The 26,410-nt window shown below is 39.8% G+C and overlaps 2 protein-coding genes across 7 annotated transcripts in view; both read right to left on the bottom strand.

Moving 5' to 3' along the window:
* ppox (protoporphyrinogen oxidase) overlaps positions 1-12,099 on the bottom strand; it is a 29,709-nt gene extending 17,610 nt beyond the window's left edge. For 2 of the 5 annotated variants that reach the window (XM_051407321.1, XM_051407324.1), the window contains exons 1-4: positions 11,986-12,099; positions 9,881-9,971; positions 8,337-8,471; positions 7,418-7,533 (exon numbers count right to left, since the gene is read on the bottom strand). In XM_051407321.1, coding sequence (XP_051263281.1) covers positions 7,418-7,533; positions 8,337-8,471; positions 9,881-9,964 — 335 coding nt within the window. In that variant the 5' untranslated portion in view covers positions 9,965-9,971; positions 11,986-12,099. Of the gene's footprint in view, positions 1-7,417; positions 7,534-8,336; positions 8,472-9,880; positions 9,972-10,313; positions 10,374-11,087; positions 11,183-11,985 lie in introns of all 5 variants that reach the window. The other 3 variants (XM_051407322.1, XM_051407323.1, XM_051407325.1) reach the window with 3 other exon arrangements.
* A 1,823-nt stretch (positions 12,100-13,922) lies between these two features.
* dyrk1b (dual-specificity tyrosine-(Y)-phosphorylation regulated kinase 1B) overlaps positions 13,923-26,410 on the bottom strand; it is a 61,507-nt gene continuing 49,019 nt past the window's right edge. For both annotated transcript variants that reach the window (XM_051407292.1, XM_051407291.1), the window contains exons 9-13: positions 25,919-26,059; positions 24,228-24,348; positions 22,323-22,505; positions 20,714-20,817; positions 13,923-17,534 (exon numbers count right to left, since the gene is read on the bottom strand). In XM_051407292.1, the coding sequence (XP_051263252.1) occupies positions 17,019-17,534; positions 20,714-20,817; positions 22,323-22,505; positions 24,228-24,348; positions 25,919-26,059 (1,065 nt within the window). In that variant the 3' untranslated portion in view covers positions 13,923-17,018. The remainder of the gene's footprint in view (positions 17,535-20,713; positions 20,818-22,322; positions 22,506-24,227; positions 24,349-25,918; positions 26,060-26,410) is intronic.

The raw sequence follows: 26,410 nt of genomic DNA, 5'->3' as shown, positions 1-26,410 counted from the left end.
GTCATTGAACACAGCATGAGTTATACCTACCTTGGTATAACCATAACAGCATCAGGGAGTTTCAACATGGCAGTGAATGCACTAAAAGAAAAAGCTTGAAGATCTCTATATGCAATTAAGAGAAAATTTTATTATTTCCATATTCCAATAAAAGTCTGGCTTAAAATATTTGATAGTGTCATGCAGCCCATTGCGCTGTACGGTAGTGAAGTATGGTGTCCACTCAGTCATCAGAGCTTTACCCATATGGACAAACATCCAACAGAATCTCTACATGCAGAATTCTGCAGATACATTTTACACGTACACAGAAACACACGCAACAAATGCATGTAGAGCAGAATTAGGCAGATACCCACTGATAATTAACATTCAGAAGAGAATGCTCAACTTTTTTAACCACCTGAAATCCAGCCCCAGAGACACCCTCCAGAGCTGAGCCCAGAAAAGAGTCCCCTATGTCAGTTGGTACTGAGGCTAACTGCCCCCTCTCAGACACACTCTGACCAGCCTCACAACAACAGTAATCAGAGTAAAGCAAATTACAGCACAATGTAAAGAAAGCTATCTGGACCATTGGGAAGAAACAACTAAAAGCCAAAGTAGACTGGAATGTTATCTTGCCCTTAAAAGAGATTATGAATAAGCAGAATATCTCTCTACTGTCAGAGATAGAAAGCAGAGACAGATCCTAACCAAGTACAGGCTCAGTGACCACAAACTGGCAATCGAAACAGGAAGACACAAAAAATCATGGCAACCAAAAGAAAACAGAAAATGTGGTCACTGTTCGACAGGTGAGGTCGAGACAGAGATGCACTTTCTCCTTCAATGTACAAAATTAAATAATACTAGAAAAATGTATTTGAACAAGTTCAGCTCTTTGGTACCAGATTTCAAAGAGCTGAACGACCTCTCCAAATTAAAAATACTCCTCGGAGGGGAAGAGCGGGCACACCTTGCTGCTTAGTATATATTAACATGCCACAACCTGAGGGACAGTGAGTGATCGAGGCACACGCACACACAGACACACACACACACACACGCGTCACGTGCCATTGTTACACGGGCGGACCAAAACATGAAATTTCACGTTTTTCAAATTTCAGCTCAAAATTGCCACGCAGCGCTTACTTCCTGTTGCCAGTAGGTGGCGCTATCACTATGTCTTAATATTGTCATGTAGACAAGTTCAGGGCGGGACTGTTATAAAACACGTGAAGTTTCATTGAGATTGGACCACGTACGCTGAGGTTATGAGGACATGTTCAGGGTGAGACTGTTACAGAATATATGAAGTTTATTGGAGACTGGACATTGCTGTTTTATGGCGAATCGGCTGAATTTGACAAGTCGTCACTGGCACGGTCATGTCACGTAACTCAGCTCAAAATCGCCACGCAGCGCTTACTTCCTGTTGCCAGTAGGTGGCGCTATCACTATGTCTGAATGTTGTCATGTAAACATGTTCAAGGCGAGAGTGTTATCAAATGGTGCTATCCATTTGTCTCGTGAACTCGGAGCCCGAGTTGTTCTGCCGCGAGAACGTGACGTCATTGCCTGGCTTGTACCACTTATAGCGTTCCAGTTGTCTTTAGGCATTATGAGTCGGAAAGAGGTGTAGCAGCTGTGTTGTTATTGCTTGTGGCTCTTCTAAACAAGCTCAATGTGAGATAATGTTTTTCTACAGAAACACATTTCAAGTAATTCCGTTATTGCACGCACAGCAACACCGTGCAATGCATAAATTGGTGACCGGACTAAAGCAGCAATGTAAACAAGTGTGTAGGAGCATTTGAAATTGACATTAAAATGACCAACATAGTACAAATACAAAGAAAATACATGGCGCTGCCATCTTTGTTTTGCGGGTCGTACCTGCCCCCCCCCGTCCAGCTTGGGGTACTGTGAGGTACCCCGAGCTGGACGGCTGAAATTCCGATCAAAAGGGGGTGTGTCTCGGTGAAATGTCGCGAGATAGCTGCGAGATTTACACTTTCCAACTCGGGTTCCGAGTTCACAAGACAAATTGATAGCACCAAAACACGTGAAGTTTCATTGAGATTGGACCACGTACGCTGAAGTTATGAGGACGTGTTCAGGGCAAAACTGTTTCAGAATATATGAAGTTTATTGGAGATTGGACATTGCACACTGAAGTTATGAGTACCATTTTATGGCGAATCTGCTGAAATCGACAAGTTGTCACTGGCACACGGTTCAACGTACAGTCTCAAATAGCACAACTTTTAATCAGCACCATTGTTTGACTGTACTGACCAATTTTGAAGTAGATCCTTAGGAGGAGTTCGTTCAAATACAACGCGAAAAGTTCGCCGAAAGTGAAAATGAAAATGAAAATGGCCGACTTCCCGTGGGGTTTCGGGTATGGGTCCAAGAGGCTTTTTTGTACGTCCCGGCATGTTACACGTGCCTACCGAGTTTCGTACATATTGGTGAAACGTGGCGCCGGGGCTGCTGTTTTTTTATCCTTTAGGGGGCACTAGAAACACAACAAGCACAATTTTTTGTATGTGAGCTTCAGGCACCACTCTACACGTGCCCTGTGAATTTCATATTCATAACTATTACGGACTCCGTACAGTGATTTATCATGCCAAAAGAGTGCCACATTTTTTTTGTCCTTTTTAAGTGAGCCTCAGGGAGCCATGGGCAATCATCGTACCAAGTTTCATTTTAATCACACGTGCCGTTGCAGAGATATAAACTTCTTCATTTTGAAGAGCGCCACCTAATGGCGATGACCTGAAATTGTGCACGATGCCTAAGAAAGACATGAGTAACTATGGACCCAAGTTTGGTGACAATCGGACATAGCAATGTGGAGAAATGGTCCACTTCCTTTTTTGACGAAAAATCCACAGGAAGTGTTAATTTTATAACGTGCTTATTTTTTTTAATATCAAAATTCTTTGAATTACTTTTTTATTAGGACGGTCCCCACATGCTACGTGAAAAATTTTGTGAGAATCGGACGGAGCGCATGGGAGGAACACGGAAAAGTAGTTTATGGACATTTCGCGCTCTAGAAAAAGAAAAATTCTAGGCGGAAGTGGGCGGGGCTTACATGGGGAGATTCAGCTCTATTCACCGAACGTGTGGATACAAGGTTTTTGAATGTGAGACAAACTATGCAGAAGTTATTAGCCTAAATGCATTTTTTATGATAGTAGAGCCACCTAGTGGCCAACCTGAAAGCGATGCATAGAATATGCCCATTTTCACCAGGCCTGACATCTTTGCCAAATAAAATTGAGTTTTCGTATATGTTCAGGGGGGCAAAAATGCAGTCAAAGGGGGCTAAAAATAATAGGTAAGAAGAAGAAATCGAGCAAAAACAATAGGGACCTCCAGCGGTCGCTGGCTCGGTCCCTAATAATAACACTAATATCAGTGATATTAGCAATGGCAGTCAAGCAGAACCATGGCAGGAGGACGACGAGCATGCAGATGAGCTTCCCTGAGACGGTTCCTGACAGTTTGTGAAGAAATTCTTTGGTTATGCAAACTGATTGTTGCAGCAGCTGTCCGGGTGGCTGGTCCCAGATGATCTTCGAGGTGAAGATGCTGGATGTGGAGGTCCTTGGCTGGTGTGGTTACACATGGTCTGCGGTTGTGAGGCCGGTTGGATGTATTGCCAAATTCTCTGAAACGCCTTTGGAGACGGCTTATGGTAGAGAAATGAACATTCAATTCACGGGCAACAGCTCTGGTGGACATTCCTGCAGTCAGCATGCCAATTGCACGCTCCCTCAAAACTTGCGACGTCTGTGGCATTGTGCTGTGTGATGGAACTGCACATTTTCGAGTGGCCTTTTATTGTGGCCAGCCTAAGGCACACCTGTGCAATACCCATGCTGTCTGATCAGCATTTTGATATGCCACACCTGTGAGGTGGATGGATTATCTCGGCAAAGGAGAAGTGCTCACTAACACGGATTTTGACAGATTTGTGAAAAATATTTGAGAGAAATAGTTTGTGTACAAAGAGAAAGTCTTAGATCTTTGAGTTCAGCTCATGATGAATGGGGGCAAAAACAAAAGTGTTGCGTTTATAATTTTGTTCAGTGTAATTCAAAACGCTGCAACGAGTACTGACAGGAACTAGGAAAAGAGATCGTATTTCTCCTGTATTAGCTTCTCTGCACTGGCTCCCTGTAAAATTCAGAATAGAATTTAAATCCTCCTCACCTACAAAGTTCTTCATCGTCAGGCCCCTTCATATCTTAAAGAGTTCATAGTACCCTATTACTTAGACTTAGACTTAGACTTAGACTTCTCTTTATTGATCCTTTTGGGATTCCAGCAGCTTACAAAACACTTATACGGTATAAAAAATACAGTATAATATAAACAATAAACTCTTAGCTAAATACAGAAAGTATGTATTATTATACCTATATATTATTATAGCTCTGCATTATATAAAATAAATATTTACAGTGAGCTCACTTGGATGTGTGTATGGTATTTCTAAGGACACTACAATACTTTACAATGCTTGGTCAGTTTAGGCACGGACCACAGTACAGAGTGCGGACAGTAGTACTTTACTGTTCCTATGTTCTGTTGTAGCTATGACTCTCTAAATAACAGATTTGTCTCCCAGTCTTCTGTCAAATGTAGTCAAAGTTAAAACAGAGTAACTGGAATATTCATAACACGCTCACATCAAGATCAACACACCCAGCTTTGCCCCCAGGTTAAAACACACCACCGCAGTGCTATCAGCTCTTACTGCCAGCTTACAGACATGAAGCTAGAGAACATATATATTTTCTCCTTGTGTTGTCATTTTATCTTTGATGCCTTTTTTCTGGTTCAGATTTTTTTCCCCACATTTGTGTATTGTCAATACACAACATCCATCTATCTGAAAGGACAGATCACCCACTTTTAAATAGTAAATGGACTCTACTTGTAAAGTGCCTTTCTAGTCTTCGCACCACTCAGTGCTTTTACGCTACATGCCACATTCACCCATTCAAACACATTCACACACAGATGGCAAAGGCCATTACAAACAGAAACTAATTCATTCATACACCGACACACAACATCACTATACAAGCTGATGCCACTAACATGAGAACCACGCTTGCATAGACAAACAAACCTACATACATATGGGAGGAACTCAAAAATAAAAACTAAATCAAATTCGGGGTGTGTTGCCATCGTGTTACACACTAGTACATCATGTCAACACCAAGCTTTGAGAATTTCACAGAAATCACATCACAATTGCCACACAAGGCTTACATCCTGTTGCTAGTAGTTTGTTAAAAAATAAGCCCTGAAATTGCCGGAAATGGCGTCACAGTTTGACGTTCAATTCAAAATGGCCGACTTTGACGGCAAGCCACGGACACGCCCTTTAACATACAGTCACAAATAGCATAACTTATAATCAGCAATGTTTTTTTATTGTACTGACCAATTTTGAAGTGGATTTCGTTCAAATGAAACCCGGAAAAAAATGTCCGACTTCCTGTTGGGTTTGGGTTATGGGTCCAAAAGACCAAAGCCAATGCTTAAATGTTTGCCACTCCTGAATTTTGTGCAAAGTTTCATGAGTTTTTGTGCCTGTTGAGCCCCCCAAAATTGTTTCAAATGTTAACACAAAAGCTGATTTAACTGATTCGTCAATTTGGTGATTCGGCAAAAATTGGTAAGATTCATAAGATGTTATCATCATCATTTTAAGGGACTTCTGACAGAATTTCAGCTGGATCTGGTCAATCTGCTGGGAGAAATACATTGAAGTATAAAAATGACACTTCCCTTCGCCACTAGGTGGCACTACTGGTTTTACTGAATAATATGTTCAGGGCTGGACTCTTATCAGACAAGTGAAGTTTGAGGCTGATTGGACAATGTACACCGAAGTTATAGCAAATTCGTGTGTTCTGGCACTACATCAAAATTTGACACCACCCCCTTCAATGACAACTCACCACATTCATCATATATCATCAACAATATGTTGTATAATAAATTTTCCAAATTTCAGCTGGCGCTATGACGCTGTTCGACGAAATGTCGTAAATAGCACAACTTTTAATGATGAAATGTCGGTCATCTGTGGCTTGAGGGCTGATTCAGGGGGGCTTAGTCATTTTGAGCACGGATCCCAAAGAATACATACATTTTCGGCACGATTGAATTTTTGGCAAAGTTTTGTGAGTTTTCGAGCATGTTCAGGCCTCCAAAAATGCAATTGAGGAGGCAGAAAAATAATAGCTAATTCTAACAGATACAATAAAATGTTCTTAATCTTCCAAAGAGGAAATAAGATATCAAGTTCGATGAAAAGGATTGGAGCAACCCTTGATACTGTACTTGGACATTAAGTCTTTAAGCCTTGAAAATACACCTGCAGGCTACAAGAGAGGCAAAAGCATGAACCAGGTCTATCAAGAGCTTTAGAGGAGAGGGTGTATCATAGAAAGAGGTCCAGAATGAGCCCATGAGGATGGACGGACACACAGACACACACAGACACACAGGTGTGTCCTGTGTAAACTGTGTAACGCCCTGGACACACACCACACATGAGTAGTGCATGATGGCTGCCTTACTGAACACTGAACACACCAGTGCTGTCTACACAGAGACTGCTGCCGCCGCCAGCTCTATATTTCTACACTGAGTTTGCTTTTGATAGTTTACAATACAAAATTCTTGTTAACAAATGAATGAATTCTGTCCATAGAAATAGTGAAAGAGTTTTTAATCTAAAACAGATACAGGAAATGTTGAGTGAAAAAAATATAAAACTATGTATATATATATATATATATATATATATATACATACATACATACGTATATATATAAATAAATATATATATAATATAAATATATGTATATTTTTTTCATGTCATGTCTGACATTTTCTACAGATTTAGACATTGAAACTGTAGTAAAAGATGTATATGTATGCTGGTATAATATCAATATGACTATAAAAACTTTTACTGTATATTTTTACTGGGTATCATTTTCATCACAGAAAAAAAATAGGCCAGACCTCAGCTCTCTAGTGAAGCATCACAGTTTGGCTGCTTAACATGGTTACCCAAATAAAAACCAAGACAATCCCCGACACAGACAAGATGCAGACGTGTGCAGTGTTGCTGGGCTAAAGACTTCAAACTGAATCAGTGTCATTGTTACCTCCATGCAATTAAACATTGTATGGATTTGAACGCCACTTGTTGTAACTCAACATAAGCTGTAATGATTGAGCTACTGAAGGCAGAGTATGAAAACATTTTGAACAATGTGACCCTAGATCAAATTTGCTATTCTTACAGATTTATTCAAACTTGTGTCTCTTCTAACTACTAATTAGCCAATTATAAACAGAATTTTCTTCTAACCAGTCTTACCTTATTCCTGAAGGCATCCTGTGGAGCCTTTGGTTGACATACAGATATCTGTTCTTGGAGGCAATATGACTGTAAGTGACTGGCAGAATCTCCCCCCCAAGACCCAGGTCATCCACCTACAAAAATATACACACCATTACACTTTATAATAATGTAATTTTTTTTATAACCAAAACATAAAATTTCCCTGTGTGAGAGTGTTTTTCAGACTGCCCTATAATAATCCTTCAAACTTGGATGTGCAGTAGTTTCAGTGCAGTCTGTTGAGACATTTCTACATTGTGTACACAGGTATGGTCTGGTCTCCTCTTAACTTTCTATTTAGATATTTCAAAATGTATTTCCAAAATGATCTGAATATTGGCAAGATATACTATTGAGTCCTTACAGTTTCCTGGCTGAGGCAGCAGCAGTGACACAATGGAGAGAGAAGGTTCAGGATGTTTACAAAATTTGCCCCAACAAATGTATTATTATCTTCTGCTTATTCTGGCAGATTAATTATGTGAATATGAATCCTTCAGAATCAGAAGTGGAACTGTCTACTTTCAGTATTTAGAAGTTCTCTTTTAGACCTTTCTAATCAGCACCAAGCTGCATGGGTCATAGTATGTATTTAGTTCTTATTTCTTCAGTTCAGAACGTATTTTCCCTAAACCTGCTGTGGATTTTACAGTCTTCTTATATCTTGGACCTTTTGTTTGAATATGACCATTTAAATCTACTGAGTCTACAGTGTAAGGTCATCATTTGTGAGTATCAGACAGCATTTTCATCTGTAATAATAAACATACAAGTCAGTATAAAGAAAATTATTAATCTTTAAATTGTTTAGCAATGATTTTAAATTGTGTTAATGACAGAAAATCATTAGTTAACACACCACTGACTATAGCCTCATTACTATGGTAGAACTCGCCATATTGAGTGTGTTGCGTCCCACTGCCCCAGCAGGTCGAATCCCTCTAGGGCCATGTTCGAACACTGCCCCATCTGATCTCCTGGTGGACCACAGCCAACCTCCAAACCGACTGCTGGACTCCAAAACAATGACCTGGAGAAAAACAGAAGGAGAGAGGCGACGGTGACCGCATTATAAAAATCTATTTCTTTTATCAGCAATAAGATTTTAAACAATAACGATACCAATTAAAACTGCAAGCAGTGATGATCGGGCCCTCGCTCTCCACGCAACTCGGGGTGTGCTGCGGCCACATCACGTGCAAGTATAACATGTGTAGACCGCAACATGAATATTGGCACTTAGATGTGTTTAGTCCAGGGCTCTTAACAAACGTGAAGTTTAGGTGCAAATGGAGAATCTGTACTGCAGTTAGGTTAAGCAGTAGGGTTAGGGTTGTCATGTCAATGCTGATTTTTTTAACGTACGCCACGGACACACCGTTTGACCGAATGTAAAGATTTTGATAATGTAACATCTTGAACTTCTCTGGATTGTCTGGAGTCGACTGGAAATCGTGCTGATAAATTCCTTAGGAAGAGTTTGTTCAAATAGAAGCCCTGAAATTGCCGGAAATGGTGTCACAGTTTGACATTCAATTCAACCTGGCCAACTTTGACAGCACGCAACAGACACGACCTTTGACATAAAGTCACAAATATCACAACTTTTAATCAGCAATGTTTTTTGACTGAACTGACCAATTTTGAAGTAGATCCGATACATAGATGTGTTCAGGGTGGGACTCTTATCAAACATGTGAAGTTTCGTTAAGATTGGATCATGTACGCTGAAGTTGTGACAACTTCCTGTTTCATGGAAAAAGGTCAAATTTTGGTGTCACAAACAGCACAACTTTTAATCTTGAATGTCTTTACATGGCAGTGTCCAAATGTGAAGTTGATCCAATGGAGGAGGTTGCTAAAATACAACACCAAAAATGACTGCTAAATCCAAAATGGCTTACTTCCTGTTGGGTTTGGGATATGGCTCCAAGAGGATTTCTTGTACGTCCTGACATGATACCTATGCCTGCCAATTTTCATGTCAGCGAAACAGGACACAGGGGTTGCGTTTTTGAAAATTTGTAAGGGGCGCTATTGAGCCATTTTCAAGACCCATGAATTTGCAGAGTGCAGCCACGACTGACCTGTGTGCAGAATTTCAGAACTTTTCAAATATGATAAAGCCTCCAAAAATCTTAAATTTTTGAATAATAATAATAATAATAATAATAATAATAATTCCTACAGTTACAATAAGGCCTTCACATGATTTGTTCTCGGGCCCTAATAATTCTTACAATTACAATAGGGCCTTCACACGATTTGTTCTCGGGGCCCAAATAATCAGAAAAATGCTGAACACTGAATCTGATAATCGACCATGACGATAATTGGTCCATCCCTGCTACTGAGGAGGATGTTTGTAGCATATAACACTGTGTGTGTGTGTGTGTGTGTGTGTGTGTGTGTGTGTGTGTGTGTGTGTGTGTTTGTTACCTTGGTAACCTGAGGGCTTTTGCTGAGGTAATAAGATGCTGCCAAACCCCCTATTCCCCCTCCAAGGACTGCAACTGTTCTCATTGGCTGACTGCAAACACAAATCACACTTAATAACTTGGTTTCCAACCTGGGGATCGGGACCCCCACCAGGGGTTACAAGGCCCTCTTGAGTTTACAGGGTTTAAGAAAGCTTAAACTTAACTTTTTCAGATCTAAACTTTGAACATGTGAACACAAACTATATTCACAAAGCCTTTCACATAGCTTTCCCTCTCTGATAAACATCCTCATCCTGCATTAGAAAACCTAAAACAACGAAGCAACAAAGAGCAAATAAAACAATCGCCAAGAGTCAAGAAAACACTGAATTTGTAAAAACAAAAAAGCCTATTAAGTATGTATGATTGTTATATATTAAAAAAAAACATACCCACAGAGATGCAATATTCAGGGGAAATAATATGAACACAGGTCATAAAAAAGGGGTTCCCTGAAGGAAAAAGAATACTGCAATAACCAATCGAGCTTTAACACAGAACCAAGACAGTAGAGTTGAATATGTAGCTAATGTGCTGTGACAGGGTGTGTCTGGTAACAGAGGCCTGTTGATGATGATATGGAAAACTGAAAAAATGTTTATCAGACACCTCATTCTGTTCCCCAGCAATCTGTCCAACCGTCCACCTTGGGTCTCTGTAATAACATTATAAGAAGTATAGTCTAGACCTTCTCAATATGAAAAGTGTCCTGAGATGTTTTTAAAAAGCCTATTAAGTATGTAGAATTTTTAAAAATATAAAAAATACAAAGAATTGCATAAATAGCTAAAAATATAGGGAAAACTCAACTCTAATCAGTTTTTACAGGAAATAATCTGCTCAAATTACATCCATGTACAGTTTATCAGTTGTTCTGTGCTGTTATTGTTTTGCATTGAATATAATATGAAATATCCATAAAATATGTCACTTAGTCAGGTGTCCAGTATTATTATTATTATTATTATTATTATTATTATTACTACTACAGCTACTATTATTACTATTATCATTGCTCATCGTCCCCCATCAATGTCGTCGTCATCATCTTCTTCATGTTCATCATCATCAGTCACCACTAGTGTAGTTGTTGCTACTGTTGTTACTGTGCACCTTTGTCTCTGTCTCTCTCTCACCCCAACTGATCGAGGCAGAAGACCACCCACCTAGAGCCGGGGTCGGTCCGAGGTTTCTGCCTCTTATAAGGAAGTATTTCTTGCCACCATCGCCAAGTGCTTGCTCATAGTGGTACTGTTGGGCTCTGTAAATAATGTTATAAAGAGTTCGGTCTAGACCTGCTGTATTTGAAAAGTGTCCTGAGATAACTTCTGTTATGAATTGGCGCCATATAAATAAAATTGAATTGAATTGGTAATGTTTGAAATTATTCGTGGAACCTGAAGTCATCAATAATACGTGGCCTGTTCCAGAGTCCATGTCTAAGTGACAGCAACATAATAACTCCAGTTGTCCACAATGTTTGTGTGTGTGTGTGTGTGTGTGTGTATGTGTGTGTGTATATATATATATATATATATATATATATATATATATATATATATATATATGCGGCCCCTTGCTGCATGTCATCCCCCCTCTCTGACCCCCCACCCCTGTCTATCCCCAGCTGTCTCTCTATGAAACAAAGGCATAAAGGCCAAAAAAATAAATAATTGTGCCAATGTGAGAAGATTTTAAATTAAAACTCATGGTCGAATTATCTGAATAGAGCAACATTGTTATGGACCGTAGTCCTTTTATAAGGACTAGGGTCTAGACCTGCTCTATATGAAGAGTGTCCTGAGATAACCTGAGTTATGATTTGGCGCTATACAAAAAAAAAACTGCCTGTGAGCTTTAGCCGGATGGTGCACTGACAGCTTTCACCGGCTAGAAAGACTTTAAGGGTATAAAGAGCAAACATACGGGGACCTCACAGACAGCTGGAAACCAATATACCTACACATCGACAGCGACACTGAGAATGAAGCTAGCTACAAACTGTCTGCTGTTACCTTTGTAAAAATGTTATGTAAACATCGTAATAATAGTATATGACACTACCAGAATGTGGGCTCCGTCTTCCGCGTGCTTGTGTTCCGACCAGGTTCCGACGCCTTCTTCTGGTCATTTGGTGAGGCTTCTTCTTCTTCTTCCTCGGGTTTTAATGGCGGTTGGCAACCAGCTTATAGGTCCTTTACCGCCACCTACTCGACTGAAAAAGGAAGGCTACATCTTAACACCATGATTCTAATGCTGTTTGGTGTCAGTTCCAGTGAAGCGAGATGCATGGAGAAGCAAAATAAAACCCAACATAGCTGTTGTATGTTGTATGACCTTTGATGAAGAAATCCCTCTACCAAATGAAAGAACACAGAGAATAAAGACGTTTTCCAAATTTGTTTAGAGTAGAGTAAAATCTAATTTATGTGAACAAAACTGTTATTTTTTAAAGTTTAGATTATTTAAGATCTAAACTTTGAAGACCTGAACACAAGCTATATTCACAGAGCCTTCACTCTCTTATAAACAGCATTGTCCTGCATTAGAAAAGCATGCAGTCAAAACAACCAAAAATGTCATAATAATAACCGTGGCCAAGGGTCAAGAAAACACTAAATCTTTCAAAAGAGAAAACAAGCCTATAAAATATGTATGATTGTTAAAATATTAAAATGTACATATTTAAATACATAATATAGAATGTATAGAAAGTTCCTAAAAACATCTGGAAAACTCATCTCTGATGTAATATTCACAGGAAATAATCTGCTCAAAATTAATCAGAATCTCTTGTTCTCAGAAGTTGCAGTTATTAGTTTAGTTAATCACTTGTTCTGCTATTGATATACATTGAATATAATATCCAATATATATCCATAAAATATGTCACTTAGTCAGGCGCCATCACTATTTGCCACTTTACTGTAAACTACTAAATTTGTCCCTGTTAGGATCCTGTAGGAAGGATGACTTGATTTATCCAGAAATCAGATCTGATGATCAATGGTTGGGTTGTTGACAGGTTTGGATCTGAAGCGTTATGCAGCATAGATATACAGTGGTTCAAAGTGAGCCAACTTCTTGAAACAAGTAAACCCAAATTAGGTCCAATTAGGCTAACCCATCTTGTGCTACAAGCATCTGCTCTGGAGCAGGTTAGCAGTGCAGCATAAGGTTTCCATGGTGATTTACCCTGGTTACCATGATGATAATCTCTGGTTGTCAGTTAGCAGACTTCTCTCTTGCTGATCAAACACATATACGCATAAAGGAAAATAAAATCCACATAAGGGCTTTCTTGCATAACAGTTGGGTGACCTGGTAAATATGGAATTTTTGTAATATATAATATTAATATTGAGGTCAGTGGCTTCCTACCAAAACTCGTTTATGGAAATCAGTTCACAAGACACAGCCAATTATTTCATGAATAATAATCCACTCAAGTAGATTTCTGCAACAACCAGGATGTATTAGCTGCTAGTTTTGACACATCTTTCTATAAGCAGATAAATTACATTAATTGTGCACATGATGAACTATGCTGCTGGTGTCTTTTTGGGTTGTAGCTGTAAAGATGAACCTCTCTCATAATTCTGATGGTTTGCCAGTAATCCTTGATACTGTTGTGCCCCACAGTACTACATTAATTTCAAACAGAAATCTTGGATTTGCATAATGACAACAATGGACAACCGGTGTTCCTCCACCAAAACAGATCTATGATCTTGTAAATGATTGTTTGCATCTTAAAGTTATTTGTGAATGTCATTATTAATGAAGTATGATGGCCACTCAAACTCCACATATGCATTATTAAGTGTTAAATACACAAAGATTTAGAGCAGCAGCAAACAACTATCTATGGATTTATGGTGTCACACTCCTTCTGCCTGTGTTGCTATCCTAGCTTCTTTGTGGTTTGTTTTCCATAGCTGGTCTACTCTGTGTGCAAACCGGAGTGGTAGATTGTTGGAACAATGGAAAGACTAACAAAGTTGGTTTTGGTGAGTTTTATTTTCTCTGTCCACTTTGAATTAAATTAGGATGTTACAATGATACACAGGGTAAAATAACCATTTGTTTCTATGGAGCCTGGTAGAGATTGATATTGATATGGCTGCCCCTGGTTAAACAAAAGGTCCATGTCTGTAGGGATCCTTCCATAGTGCTGTCAGACACTTAGAATAACAATCTGAGCCTGTCAGTGGCAAAAACAACAACTTTTAGTGGAAATACAAAGACTTATTTTGTTGAGTTTTATTTTGTTTCTCTTCCCATTGAGATGCTGGTTCTCTAGTGCGACATATGGTATTTTTAACCCTACAAAGTGACTCACTAGATTCACTGACATGAACTGTGTCTAAATGTGTAATGCAGCCTTGTCTATGTGCTTGTTTTACTAACTGCTTCTCTGTATTTAATGATGCTGAATCTTGTTTTTGGTTGAAGACAACTTTCCACACAGGTGGAGAATAAAAATATATTTAATTGTCCTCGCCTGCATTGTAATTAATGTCTTTTCTACTGAATGTATTTGTAGCTTCATTAATTTAGTTTCTTTGCACAATAAACAACCAAACACTAAGACCATATGAAGGAAAGAATCATATAAATAAAGAGAAAAAAAAATTGTAAATGAATCCAACACATTTTAAAGCTCAGCTCAATATGATGAAATACTGTTATTTCATCCTGCTTCTATCAACAATGAGTGTTTTGCTGCTCATGTTAATTTAATTATTTTCCAAATTCTATCAATGACATCCCAGTCAGTTTGTAACTTTGTAACAGCCAGTTATTGATCGACTGTCTGCTCATTCAGACAAAGCAACAACAGCCATGGGCCGAGTTGGCGGGCTGGCTTCTGGAGCTCCAGCCCCCAAATGTTTTCTCAAAAGCCCTTTTTTAAAAGCTTTTTAAAATAACTTCAACTTTGTGTAATTTCCACTCAGTCTCTCTGCCTGGACTAGAAAATCAGTGGAACTGCTGGGGAAATATCATGGTAAATGGACTGTCCTTTGAGTAGTCTTCCGACCACTTAAAGCGCCTTTACACATGCCACAATCGCTCTTTCCCACACATTCACCCGTATATCACCATCTATTACAGTATTATGGCAGGGATTTACATATAGATGCAGATGCTTAAAATTAATTCTGTGAATTCTACTCCAGAATAGTGTAACACAAATAGGTTCCAATATTATTAATGCTGTTTATTCCAAATTCTTACGCTATCTATGTTGTGTATATATTATCTAACTTAAAAATAGTTAATAGAAATAGTAATTTTTGCCTTTGTGGCAGGAGTGAAAATTAGTCATCCTCAACACTTAATGTGGTTTCAGAATGATGGAGATGTACAGGATGATTTTTTTTCTTAGGCAACTATCATGAGTTTGCCAAGTGATTTTAGGGATGTCTCAACTGGCTTTAAAAATAATGCATATAGCTGCTATAAATTAGAAAAACTGACCCCAGACCCCCCTAGGTTTGAACTAAGCCCTGAATGTTTACGGCTCTGACGCCCTCTCTAGCCAATCATAGTCCATGGTTACGTTAAATATTTTGAGCCTATTTAAGGCTTCTATTTAGTGAATTTTTAACTCTTTAGGTGTCCATCGGATTTTTTGATTTCCCATAATAGTAACTCTTCATAGGTTCCTATAGAAGGTGTAAAGGCTCGATAGAAGTCCTGTGTGACCTGTGGATGAGCTGGTGGATCAGATTAGTAGGAAGAAAAGCGGAGATCTGATGTTTGTTTGACTTTGGTGTGCAAAAGTATACTCTTTATTCTTATTATATATCCAACTTTATTTTGCCCCAACCCCTCCCCTCCACCCAGCCCCCACAACCGGTGGCATTCCCATGTCACCAGTTACTGTCACTGTTACAATAGCCAATCAGAGCTCACCTGCAGAAAGAAGGCAACCAAACAAAGAAGAGCAGAAAAAAGGGTTACTTTCAGTTTGTTTTTTCATGTTAAATAGTAATAAATACATTGAGATGCAGTGGTTCTTACTTTATCCTTTTCTCTTAAGCAGAAGGGTTAAAAAGTTTTTTTTATTTCTGTTTCTATTTCTTTTTATTTCTTTATTGATCTGTGTTGGATCTTTAGCAGCAATCCGGACCAGTTGTCATGGTGATTAGCAGCACAGAGAGGAGGAGCTGTCTGGAGGAGAAACACAACAGGAGGAGGAGAAGAAGAAGAAGAGAGCAGGGAGGCGGGGAGGATAAGGAGGAGGAGGAGATCCCTATGAGCGCCAGGAAGGCATCAGTGTCCTGTCACCTTCTCCTCCCTCCACCTCCCTCCCTCTCTCTGTACTCTGTCACAACTGAGCGGAGAGCGACAGAGGAAGGACACAAACCCTAAGAAAAGTGAGTTTAACACTGACAGGAGAGAGAATCCATGAGTCCTGAATCACATACATGTTGGTGTTTTCTCCTTTTGAAACCACCTTCTGTCTTCTTGATGCAGCAGTATATATGTGGTTGTATATATATATATATATATATGTGTGTGTATATACATATATATATATATATACACACACACACACACACACACACACATATATGTGCGTGTGTCAAGACTGCTCGTGTCTAGGAGCTGTTCATATGAACATACTAATGTCGTAACTAACCATTGTGAACATGAATATGTGCTCTCCTTCCACTGCCACCATATGGAGAAAGATGGAAAAGCGTGGCTCCTCTCTCTTTCTTCTTCACCCTCCTCCTCCTCTCCAGGCTTAAACAACAACCAAGTAGAACACACAACTCCTCAAACCCGAGAAAATCAAATAATATTAAACAACAATAATAATATTAATAAAAACAAACTTGTCACAATCATTCCTTTCCAATTACAGTCGCAACAAAAGACAACAAACTAAAACAGGATAAAAGGAGAGTTTTCCCAGCATCTTCCTCCTCCTTCCTCCTCCTCCTCCTCCCTCCTCCTCTCATGCAGTACAAACTGTCTCCTTCAGCACAAAGTTCACCTCTTTGTCTCTGAACTCTGGCTGAATGTGTGTAGTTGTAGTAGTTGTAGTTAAAATTGTATGGCTTTAGGGCATGGTTCAGGTTTTATCAAGAGTTGGCTGGCCCCTCATCTGAGTCCGGCCTCCCTCTGCCCCCCGCAGCGGGGTTATTGTTGTTGGAGGCAGGGTAGTAGTCCTCAGGGGGTGGGGCTTGTGGCCCTGGGGCGGTGGGGGCCGTCCGAGTCCGGAAGGCAGACAGTCCGATTGGCAGAGCGAGGGGCAGGGAGGCAGAGCCAAACTGAGAGGCCTCCATGGAAGACACCGCCCCGAGGTGGTGCAGCCCTAGGGACACGCCCACATCCATGCTGTCACTCATCTGGGGCGAGGATCCCTGCTGGCCCCCCCCTCCACCGATGCCCGTCTGTCCGCCCTGCCGCAGGCCACGCCCACCGTTTCCGTGGTGGGAGTAAGTTGGGTGGGGGTGGTGGGGCGGGTCCAGGAAGTGGCGCTGGTGTTGTTGGGAGGCAGCCGGCTTGTGAAGCAGCAACTGGGTGTATGCTGGGTCCTGACCCCCACCTCCACCATCACTGCCTGGCCACATCCTCATCTGCTGCTGGGAGGGAGCCTGGTGGGGGAGAGTCCAGGACAAAAAGGTGACAGAGGTGAGACACATTCAGAGTAACAGAGGAACAAAAACACATGTATTTGTTGTGTCTGGTTCTGTCCAATCTGCTTTGGGGACGGGTTCCTGAAACTAAATCTGGACACTAGTCAAGAGACAAGGTGTTGGCTGCAGTGACTGGTCAAACAGATCGCTCACTCCCATTTTACTACTGCATCTGTGTCAACGAGGACAACAAATCCTTTAAAACACACAGCCAAACAGTGCAGGGTCAGATTACAAAGATAAAAAAAGATTTAAAAAAATTTAAAACATGTATGTTAATCACAGTCCACGTGCATAAGGGTGCGCTAAAGTGGTGTTGTGTGCCAGCATATCAGTGTAGACCACAGCGTGGTGTGATGTGATGTAAATAAGATAATGATTGCCATATAAGGTTTACTTCCTGTTGGCAGTAGTTGGCACTGTGACTACAACTGAGTATTGGCAGGTAGATGTGTTCAGGCCATCGACAAAGATGGATGTCACGTCTCCACTTGCTCCCACTGTACAAAAATGAAGCCAAAACATCCCAGATATAGCCCCTGCTATCTTTCTCCATTCAGAGCCAGAGTCTGTACAGTATTAATCGGGAATGGCACCTGATGTGTAACCACCTTTTTATAGTTTGAAAAAACTAATTAAAACCAAACTTATCAGAAAGAGTTCAAACACTTGAACATACAGTTCAGAAATATTTGGACAGTAACACCATTTTCATGAATTCAAGGGGTTGAACAAAAATATCCTATCAAACGTTTCGAAATTGAAACCGTTTTTTATACAAAGTCTCCTCATTTCAGGGGCTCAAAAATAATTGGACAAATTAACATTACCATAAATACAATTTTCATTTTTAATACTTTGTTGAGAATCCTTTTCAGGCAATGACTGCCTGAAGTCTGGAACCCATGGACATCACCAAATGTTGGGTGTCCTCCTTTGTGATGTTGTGCCAGGCTTTTATTGCAGCTGTCTTCAGTTCTTGCTTGTTTGTGGGTCTTTCTGCTTTAAGTTTTGTCTTAAGCAAATTAAATGCATGTTCGATCGGGTTGAGATCTGGTGATTGACTCAGCCATTGCAGAATATTCCACTTCTTTGCCTTAAAAAACTCCTGGGTTGCTTTCGCAGTATGTTTTGGGTCATTGTCCTTCTGTACTGTGAAGCGCCATCCAATCAACTTTGCTGCATTTGGCTGAATCTCAACAGAAAGAATATCCCTATACACTTCAGAATTAATTCGGCTGCTAATGTCTTCTGTCACATCATCAATAAACACTAGTGACCCAGTGACATTGGAAGCAATGCATGCCCATGCCATCACATTGCCTCCACCATGTTTTACCTTCTCCATACTTTCTTCTTCCCATCATTCTGGTACAGGTTGATCTTAGTTTCATCTGTCCAAAGAACACTGTTCCAGAACTGGGCTGGCTCCTTTAGATGTTTTTTGGCAAAATCTAATCTGGCCTTTCTACCTTTGAGGCTGATTAATGGTTTGCACCTTGTGGTGAACTCTCTGTATTTGCTCTCATGAAGTCTTCTCTTTATCGTAGACTTAGATACTGATACACCTACTTCCTGTTGAGTGTTCTTCACTTGGGTGGATGTTGCGAAGGGGGTTTTCTTCACCATAGAAAGGATCCTGCGATCATCCACCACTGTTGTTTTCTGTGGATGTCCAGGCCTTTTTGAGGTCCTGAGCTCACCAGTGTGCTCTTTTTTTCTCAGGAAGTACCAAACTGTTGATTTGGCCCCTCCTAACATTTTCGCCAGCCCTCTGATGGATTTCTTCTTCTTTGCAGCCTGAGGATGGTCTGTTTCACTTCCATTGAGAGCTCCTTTGACCGCATGTTGTGGGTTCACAGCAACAGCTTCCAAATGCAAATGCCACACCTGGAATCACCTCCAGACTTTTTACCTGCTTAATTGATGATGAATTAACAAGGAAATAGCCCATGCAGCCCATGAAATAGCTTTTGAGTTAATTGTCCAATTACCTTTGGTCCCTTGAAAAAGGGGCGGCTACATATTAAAGAGCTGTAATTCCTAAACCCTTCCTCCAGTCTGGATGTGAATACCCTCAAATTAGAGCTGAGAGGCTGCACTTTAAGCCCATATTGATTATATAACTGTATCTTGAATATGTTTTGGTAAACAGCTAAAATAACAGAACTTGTGTCAGTGTCCAAATATATATGGACCTAACTGTACATCAGTGTGACAAGAACTATCTAAATGGCAGAAATCATCTTCGGGAAAAATGTATTTGCTGTGTTTTTTTTTGTTTGGTCCATGTCCCACCTGCTAGCATGAAGGCAGGCAATTCTTCATTGGCACATAAACTTGTGTTTGATCTTCACATAATTGTGACAGAAAATCACAAATAAAGTCAGCACCACTTTGCTTCCCTTGCCTGCCAAATAGACCATAAAAATTAAGAGGTCGCCTTTTTATTGTCACATATTCAGAAGCCCATATTTTGTCAAACATGGTGGAGACAAAAGTAAGGACCTTGTACCAAAGTCTCAAAAGGTCCATAAAGATCAGGTTTTGGGAAGCTCCAGGTTCTTTTCGTGGAAAGATAACAACTTATGAAGACAGCTCTTGATTTTAACATTGTCATGGATGAAGGAAGATGAAAAGAGAGTATTTTTTAGGCTGTAGATGCTTTTCTATTGTCTTGCACTTCAAAGCTCATTTCTCTCTGTTCCACATGAATATCGTATCCTAGATATAATCAGTCACAGGAGAACACATAGAGTTGTTCTGATACCAATCGGAAATTCCCTGAATATTATCAGGGTTATCAGGTATCTGCAAGTTCTTGTGTCTGTGTACCAATCCAACACCACGTTCCCAGCAGTGTAGTGTTTTTCTCTCTCAGGATAGTAAAATCATGACCCATTACACAACAATGATGGCAATCATGAAGGCTAAGTAGTATATGCTTGTTAAAAAAATAAAAATAAACAGTATATATACACTTTTTTTTTTTTTTTTTACACGAAGTTCAGGTATTGGAATCGGTATCGGGAGAAAAAAAAATGTTTATCATGGGAATATCGCTACACAGGATAGGACTCAAAGCTGCCACAGCAGTGTGTATGTAAAGCTTGGCAATTATACAGTGCTATGTGTACCTGAGGGCTGGTCATCTCATAGTCTGAATGTGTAACAGCAGAGTTGTAGTAGCGGTTACTGTAGCGGTAGTTGCGGTTGTCATTGGAAGAACCACTGGAGCCACCTGGAAGTAAAACAGACCAACATTAAACTTATACTACTGTGGAAACACAGTTCATTCATTTTGCCTTTTAAATGAATGCATTTTAAGATCTATTTCACATCCATACTGGCAAAAAAGTGAAGGAAAATCAGTATTGGTTCCATGTTGCTTTGTTTTATAGTTGTTAGCATAATCAAATGTTTCCCAAAAACACATTTAAAAGAGACTGAAAAATTTAACTTTATACAGGTAACTTCATTAATCCAATCTGTTTAATCAATTTAAAGCCTAAAATTCAGATTATTAGATCTGTCAATATAAAAAGGGCTGGTAGTCTGTTAGAACAGGAATGAATCAAAGTTTTTCTTAGGGATTGTCACACCTGAAGTTTGGTTCACTTTGTTCGGACCAAAGAATAAAAAAAATCATTGCTTAGTTCTGTCACATTGTCTGCTCACCATCACTTATTACAAACAGACCAAGAAGTATAATAATGGACATATGTGAACTGACAGGTAACTCATTCATTGGACAGTTAGGGTCATGTGTCATCCTGCAGAGTTACAGTATGTGGACCCACCAGAGAAAATACAAACAAAGTGTTTCGCAGTTGCTGACAACAAAAATCTGTAAATCTGTTTGCTCATTCGTTTCAACATCTGTCATTTCAATTCAATTCAATTCAATTCAATTTTATTTGTATAGCGCCAATTCATAACAGAAGTTATCTCAGGACACTTTTCAAATAGAGCAGGTCTAGACCGAACTCTTTATAACATTATTTACAGAGACCCAACAGTACCACCATGAGCAAGCACTTGGCGACAAGGGCAAGGAAAACTGCCTGTTAACTGGGCTTCTCAGGCAGGAAGTGCAAGCCATACCTTCATCTGTCAGCTTTTTCACTAGACAACATGGCTGTTATTGACACTTCTGTCTTCCCTTTTCATGGCATCTGTGACACTAACAGTCTGACTCATTTTCTTGCACATCAATAAGGTAAATGAATAACTTAATTATTCAGGACAACTTAATCTTTTTGAGGATTAATCATTTTCATGGAGCTTGTAAACTGTGTTAGAGGATAAGTGAAAGAGCTGGTGATAAACTGCAAAAAGGGAAGAGTCAGCAGGATCCAATGTTTATGTTCGTTTTCACTTGCTCGGTTTAACAAGTGGGTTAGAAATAAATTACTTGCCCGTATTCAAATTTGATTGATTGATTTCAAAGACCCTCTTAGCTGTCATGCGTGCCATGAGATTGTTATGATACTCCAACAATGTTTTTTGGAAACTTGACACAACTTTGAAAAAATGACCCAGTTTTATCCGCCTTTCTCTCAAACCTGCAGTAAACCACCATTTTCACAGGAAGCAGGATGGCTCAATCCATAGCTACTTCTATCGTCACCGCCGAAAAAAACTGTGTTAAATTCAATTGGGCAAGTGAGTTGTTAGATTTACTAGCCTGATGTGCCATTTTAATTGTCCCGGTTAGAGTGTTTGTGGAGCAGACAAGTATTTTACCAGAGCTAGAAACAGAGCTAGTAGTGGAGGTTGAATGGGAGTGGTCCATGGCAGGAGAAGTGGATGTAGATGAACTGGTGTTGGTTCCTTCATCTGTCGTCTTCTTGAAGAAATTGTGCTGCAGGGCGTAGAATGGGGTGATACGGCTTTTAGGGTCGTAGTCCAGCATGCGCAGGATCAGGTCTGGAAGAGGACAAACGTGGCCATGATGATAATGATAATATTTGGCGGTAGCCGGAATGAGATATTTTGTAGTTCTGCCTCACCTCCAGCATATGGCACTTTTTACCACCTCCATGTTACCGTATGTTGGATGAACATTGCTTGGTGAGGTGCATGGTAATAAAGCATTTTGACCAAATTGACTTCTGTTTTGGCTCTTTACTGGGTTAAGAGGTCAGTCATTGCTGGTAATTTTCACCACATACCTTGACCTAGGAAGGTCATTCAAACTTTGAAATGTTCAACTTTTTAAGGGGATGCATGCTTCTATGTGAACATATTATTAAGCATTCTGTTTAGCTACTCCTGCTGCCACTTCAGTATAAGAGCTAATGGTTATACTTTGTAGACAGTTAGCCTAAATGAGGCTTCTACAAGACTATTCAGCTCACACTGATGTGAGACGTTATAGTACACCCTAACCTTTATTAGTGAATTTAGAGTATTTTAGGAGTGAAGAGTGAACAACTGAAGAGAAAGGTTGGATATAATTTTTCACATCTTTCTTGCAGTGAAATGGTGCACATGGATGTTGATGGATTCCCCGGAGCAGTGGTCCTCAAAATGTTGGTGCCAAGGACCCCCAAATAAATACACATCAAGCTGAGGACCGGTTTGATAAGGTGTAGTCTCAGGGGTCCCTGTTAGGGTTGCAAAGGGGCGGACATTTTCCGGTGAATTTCCAGAAACTTTCCGGAAACTTTCCATGGAAAGATAAGCTGGGCAATTTTGGAAACATTCCAATTTGGAAACTTTCATGGGAATTAATGGAAATTATGGGAATTAATGGGAATTCAGGAGAATTAACTGGAAAAGTTGAGTAATTCATACAATATTGAAATGTATTTTCTTTGTATTTGTACTACGTTGGTCATTTTAATGTCGATTTTAAATGCTCATACACACGTGTTTACATTGCTGCTTTAGTCCTTTAGACCAATTTATGCATTGCATGGTGTTGCTGTGCGTGCAATACAATGTAAAGTTTTGTTTTCGAGCTGGTTTGCTAAATAGGCTAATATAGCTAACAATAACACTAGCCTGCTACTGCCCCTGGTGGCTCAAGACAAACGCCACAGCACTTGTCGAAATTGAAATAGGCAAAAATGGCAAAATATTATTGAAATGTAAGACTTGCAATAACGTAATTACTTGAAATGTTAGTGTTTCTGTAGAAAAACATTATTATTATTTCAAATTGAGCTTGTTTAGATGAGCCACAAGCAATAATAAGACAGCTGCTGCACTGGTGGCGTCCATGTTCTTTTCGACTCGTAATGCCCAAAGACAAATGGAACGCTATAAGTGGTAGTAGCCCAAACCATTGACCTTTAGCTTAACATATGATGGTAGCTAGCATGCTGCCTTTGATTTACTATGGCTATAGTTATGATTATATGCGTACAATACAATTAACCCAAATAGGTTAATAGTATTAAGTATTTTCTGAGGACTCCCTTGAATCCGCCCAAGGACCCCTGGACCCCCGGTTGAGAACCACTGCTCTTCTCAATGAGTAAATACCAGATATAAAGGGGACTTTTCATTGTCATGGAATCTATCACTGCCATATTAACTGTGTTTATATCGATGTCAATACATCTCAGAAATATAAATGTAAATCAGTCATGGTTTTGGTGATCCAGTAGTGTCCTGCAGATCAGTGTAAAGTTGTTGGTTTACCTTTAAACTTCAGGTAGTCACAGGGGGCGTGTCCTGGCTCTCCTGACCTCCGCCCCCCTGGGCCGCCAGTCTCTACACCCAAAATCTCATGAAGACGCCGTGTGGCTGGGGGCTTATACTCCTGGAAAACACAAAATATTAAGATATAGAAAAATATTAATTCAAATTACACACACAAATTACAATCCACAACAACCCATGTCCTAACTAGTAGAGTACAGATCTCTACCAAGCAACAGATGGTCAATCACCTACTGCAATGCCGTTACTAACTGCTAGATGCAGAGATTTTGCAAAGTTTCAAGTGTTTTCGAATAGTGCAGTTTAAGTTTTTTTTAATATAGGTCTTTGTATGTATTAAGTTAATATATATATATATAAAGTGTTTTTGTATGGTATAGTCTCATTAAGATGCACAGAATAGTGTAATAGTATTGTAACCGAGCGTTCTTGGTCCAAACCTGTCAACTCCAAACCTGTCAATTTAAACATTGTTATTAATTTAAACATTTTGTTTATTTGTTTACATTTATCTACAACAATGCATGCAACCAGGCGGCTTTATAACAATATAATACATACAGAAATCTAAATTTTAGAAAAAACTTGCAAAAGCTGAAATTCTAAATAATTTACACTTGCATTTGTTGCATTTTCATAGACTGGAGCCTGCCTGTCCCAGAAGGTTAATTTTTTGGCACAGAGCTGATTAGACTGGCCCCCAGTTAGTGAATTTAATTCCAACAAGTAACCAATATCATGTTCAATTTCAACAGCTGATTTTGTAGTGAAGTCTGCCTCTCTCAATATACAATTTTTTTTTTAACTGGCAGATCTTGACCTCTCCAATAGGAGACCGTGCAGACAAATAGCAGTAACATAAGACAGTGGCCCATGAGGTATCTTTTGTTTCCACTTCCTTACAGTCAAGATGGTGAGGATTTGTTCATCTAGTATAGTATCTTACATTAGTGGATCGCAACATATTGGGTATGGAATGAATCTGCAGGTGCTCTGGTTCAAGATGAAACCAAATGTTTCTATGGACATCAGGTTTATGAGGACAAAGGCCAAAATGTGGCATGCAAGAGACTAGGTCAGCCTTTTTTAGCCCAGCAGTTGATCACTTGAGCCCCCAACTGGTCGGTTAAGAGGAGTCAGTAGTTGGTATAAAACAGGCAATGAAATAGGCTTTTCAAACATTCTGAATCGCCGCAACCACAAGTCCTTCAGCATACAGTCATAAATGTACACAAAATAATGAGGCTGAGCCAGTGACTTAAGTCATTCATATGCATATTATTTAAAACACAAGTAAAAGCTGTAGCTGTAGTTTCCTTTACTACTGTGGCTGTTGAGTACATTGTTCACAATAATTCGAAATACCACATTTGATTCTTGTGCATCATGTCACCAGCAGGTGTTAGACGACACAGGTCTAAAGGTAAAAGTTTACTTTTGACTGAAAAATGTCAATGGATCTGGGACCCCGGTTAGCTCAGTCGGTAGAGCTGGTGACCCATATACAGAGTTGCTGCAGCGGCCCAGGTTTGAATCCGACCTGCGGCCCTTTGCTGCATGTCATCCTCTCTCTCTCTGCCGACCTTTCCTGTCTATCTACAGCTGTCTCTATCCAATAAAGCAAAAAAAAAAAATGCTTTAAAAAAGTCAATGGATCTGAAATCAAATACCTTCTTGATGTCCTTGTTCTTCTTCACTGTCCACAGACCATCTGACAGCTTGTCGAAGTACTTCCTAGCTTTAGGAGCTGCATCCAGCATGTGGCTGGGTGGGACCCCCAGAACCTCCACAATCTTATTCATCTGGTCAACCTACACACACGCGCACACACGCGCATGCGCACGCACACACACACACACACACACACACACACACACACACACTTATAATTAGTCTTTGTATCGTGTAACATGCCAATTAAGGCTCCAAACATATATTATACTTACTGTGACTACAATACAGTTAATGCCATTCAGGATACACAGGGTTTAAGACTGGAGGAGACACAGAGTCCCTGCTCTGTCCTGTGTCTTCTGGGGAAGTGGTCTCAACAAGGAAAATAAATAGTTTTTTGTATTATGTATTATGGTACATTTAACTAGATTAATTATTTAAATATTCCCTCCAGACATGTATTGAGACATATATACAAATAGTCCGCT

This window comes from Dicentrarchus labrax, unplaced genomic scaffold (assembly GCF_905237075.1).
Source record: "Dicentrarchus labrax unplaced genomic scaffold, dlabrax2021, whole genome shotgun sequence".
NCBI lineage: Eukaryota > Metazoa > Chordata > Actinopteri > Moronidae > Dicentrarchus > Dicentrarchus labrax.
This window is presented reverse-complemented; position numbering and strand designations above follow the sequence as displayed.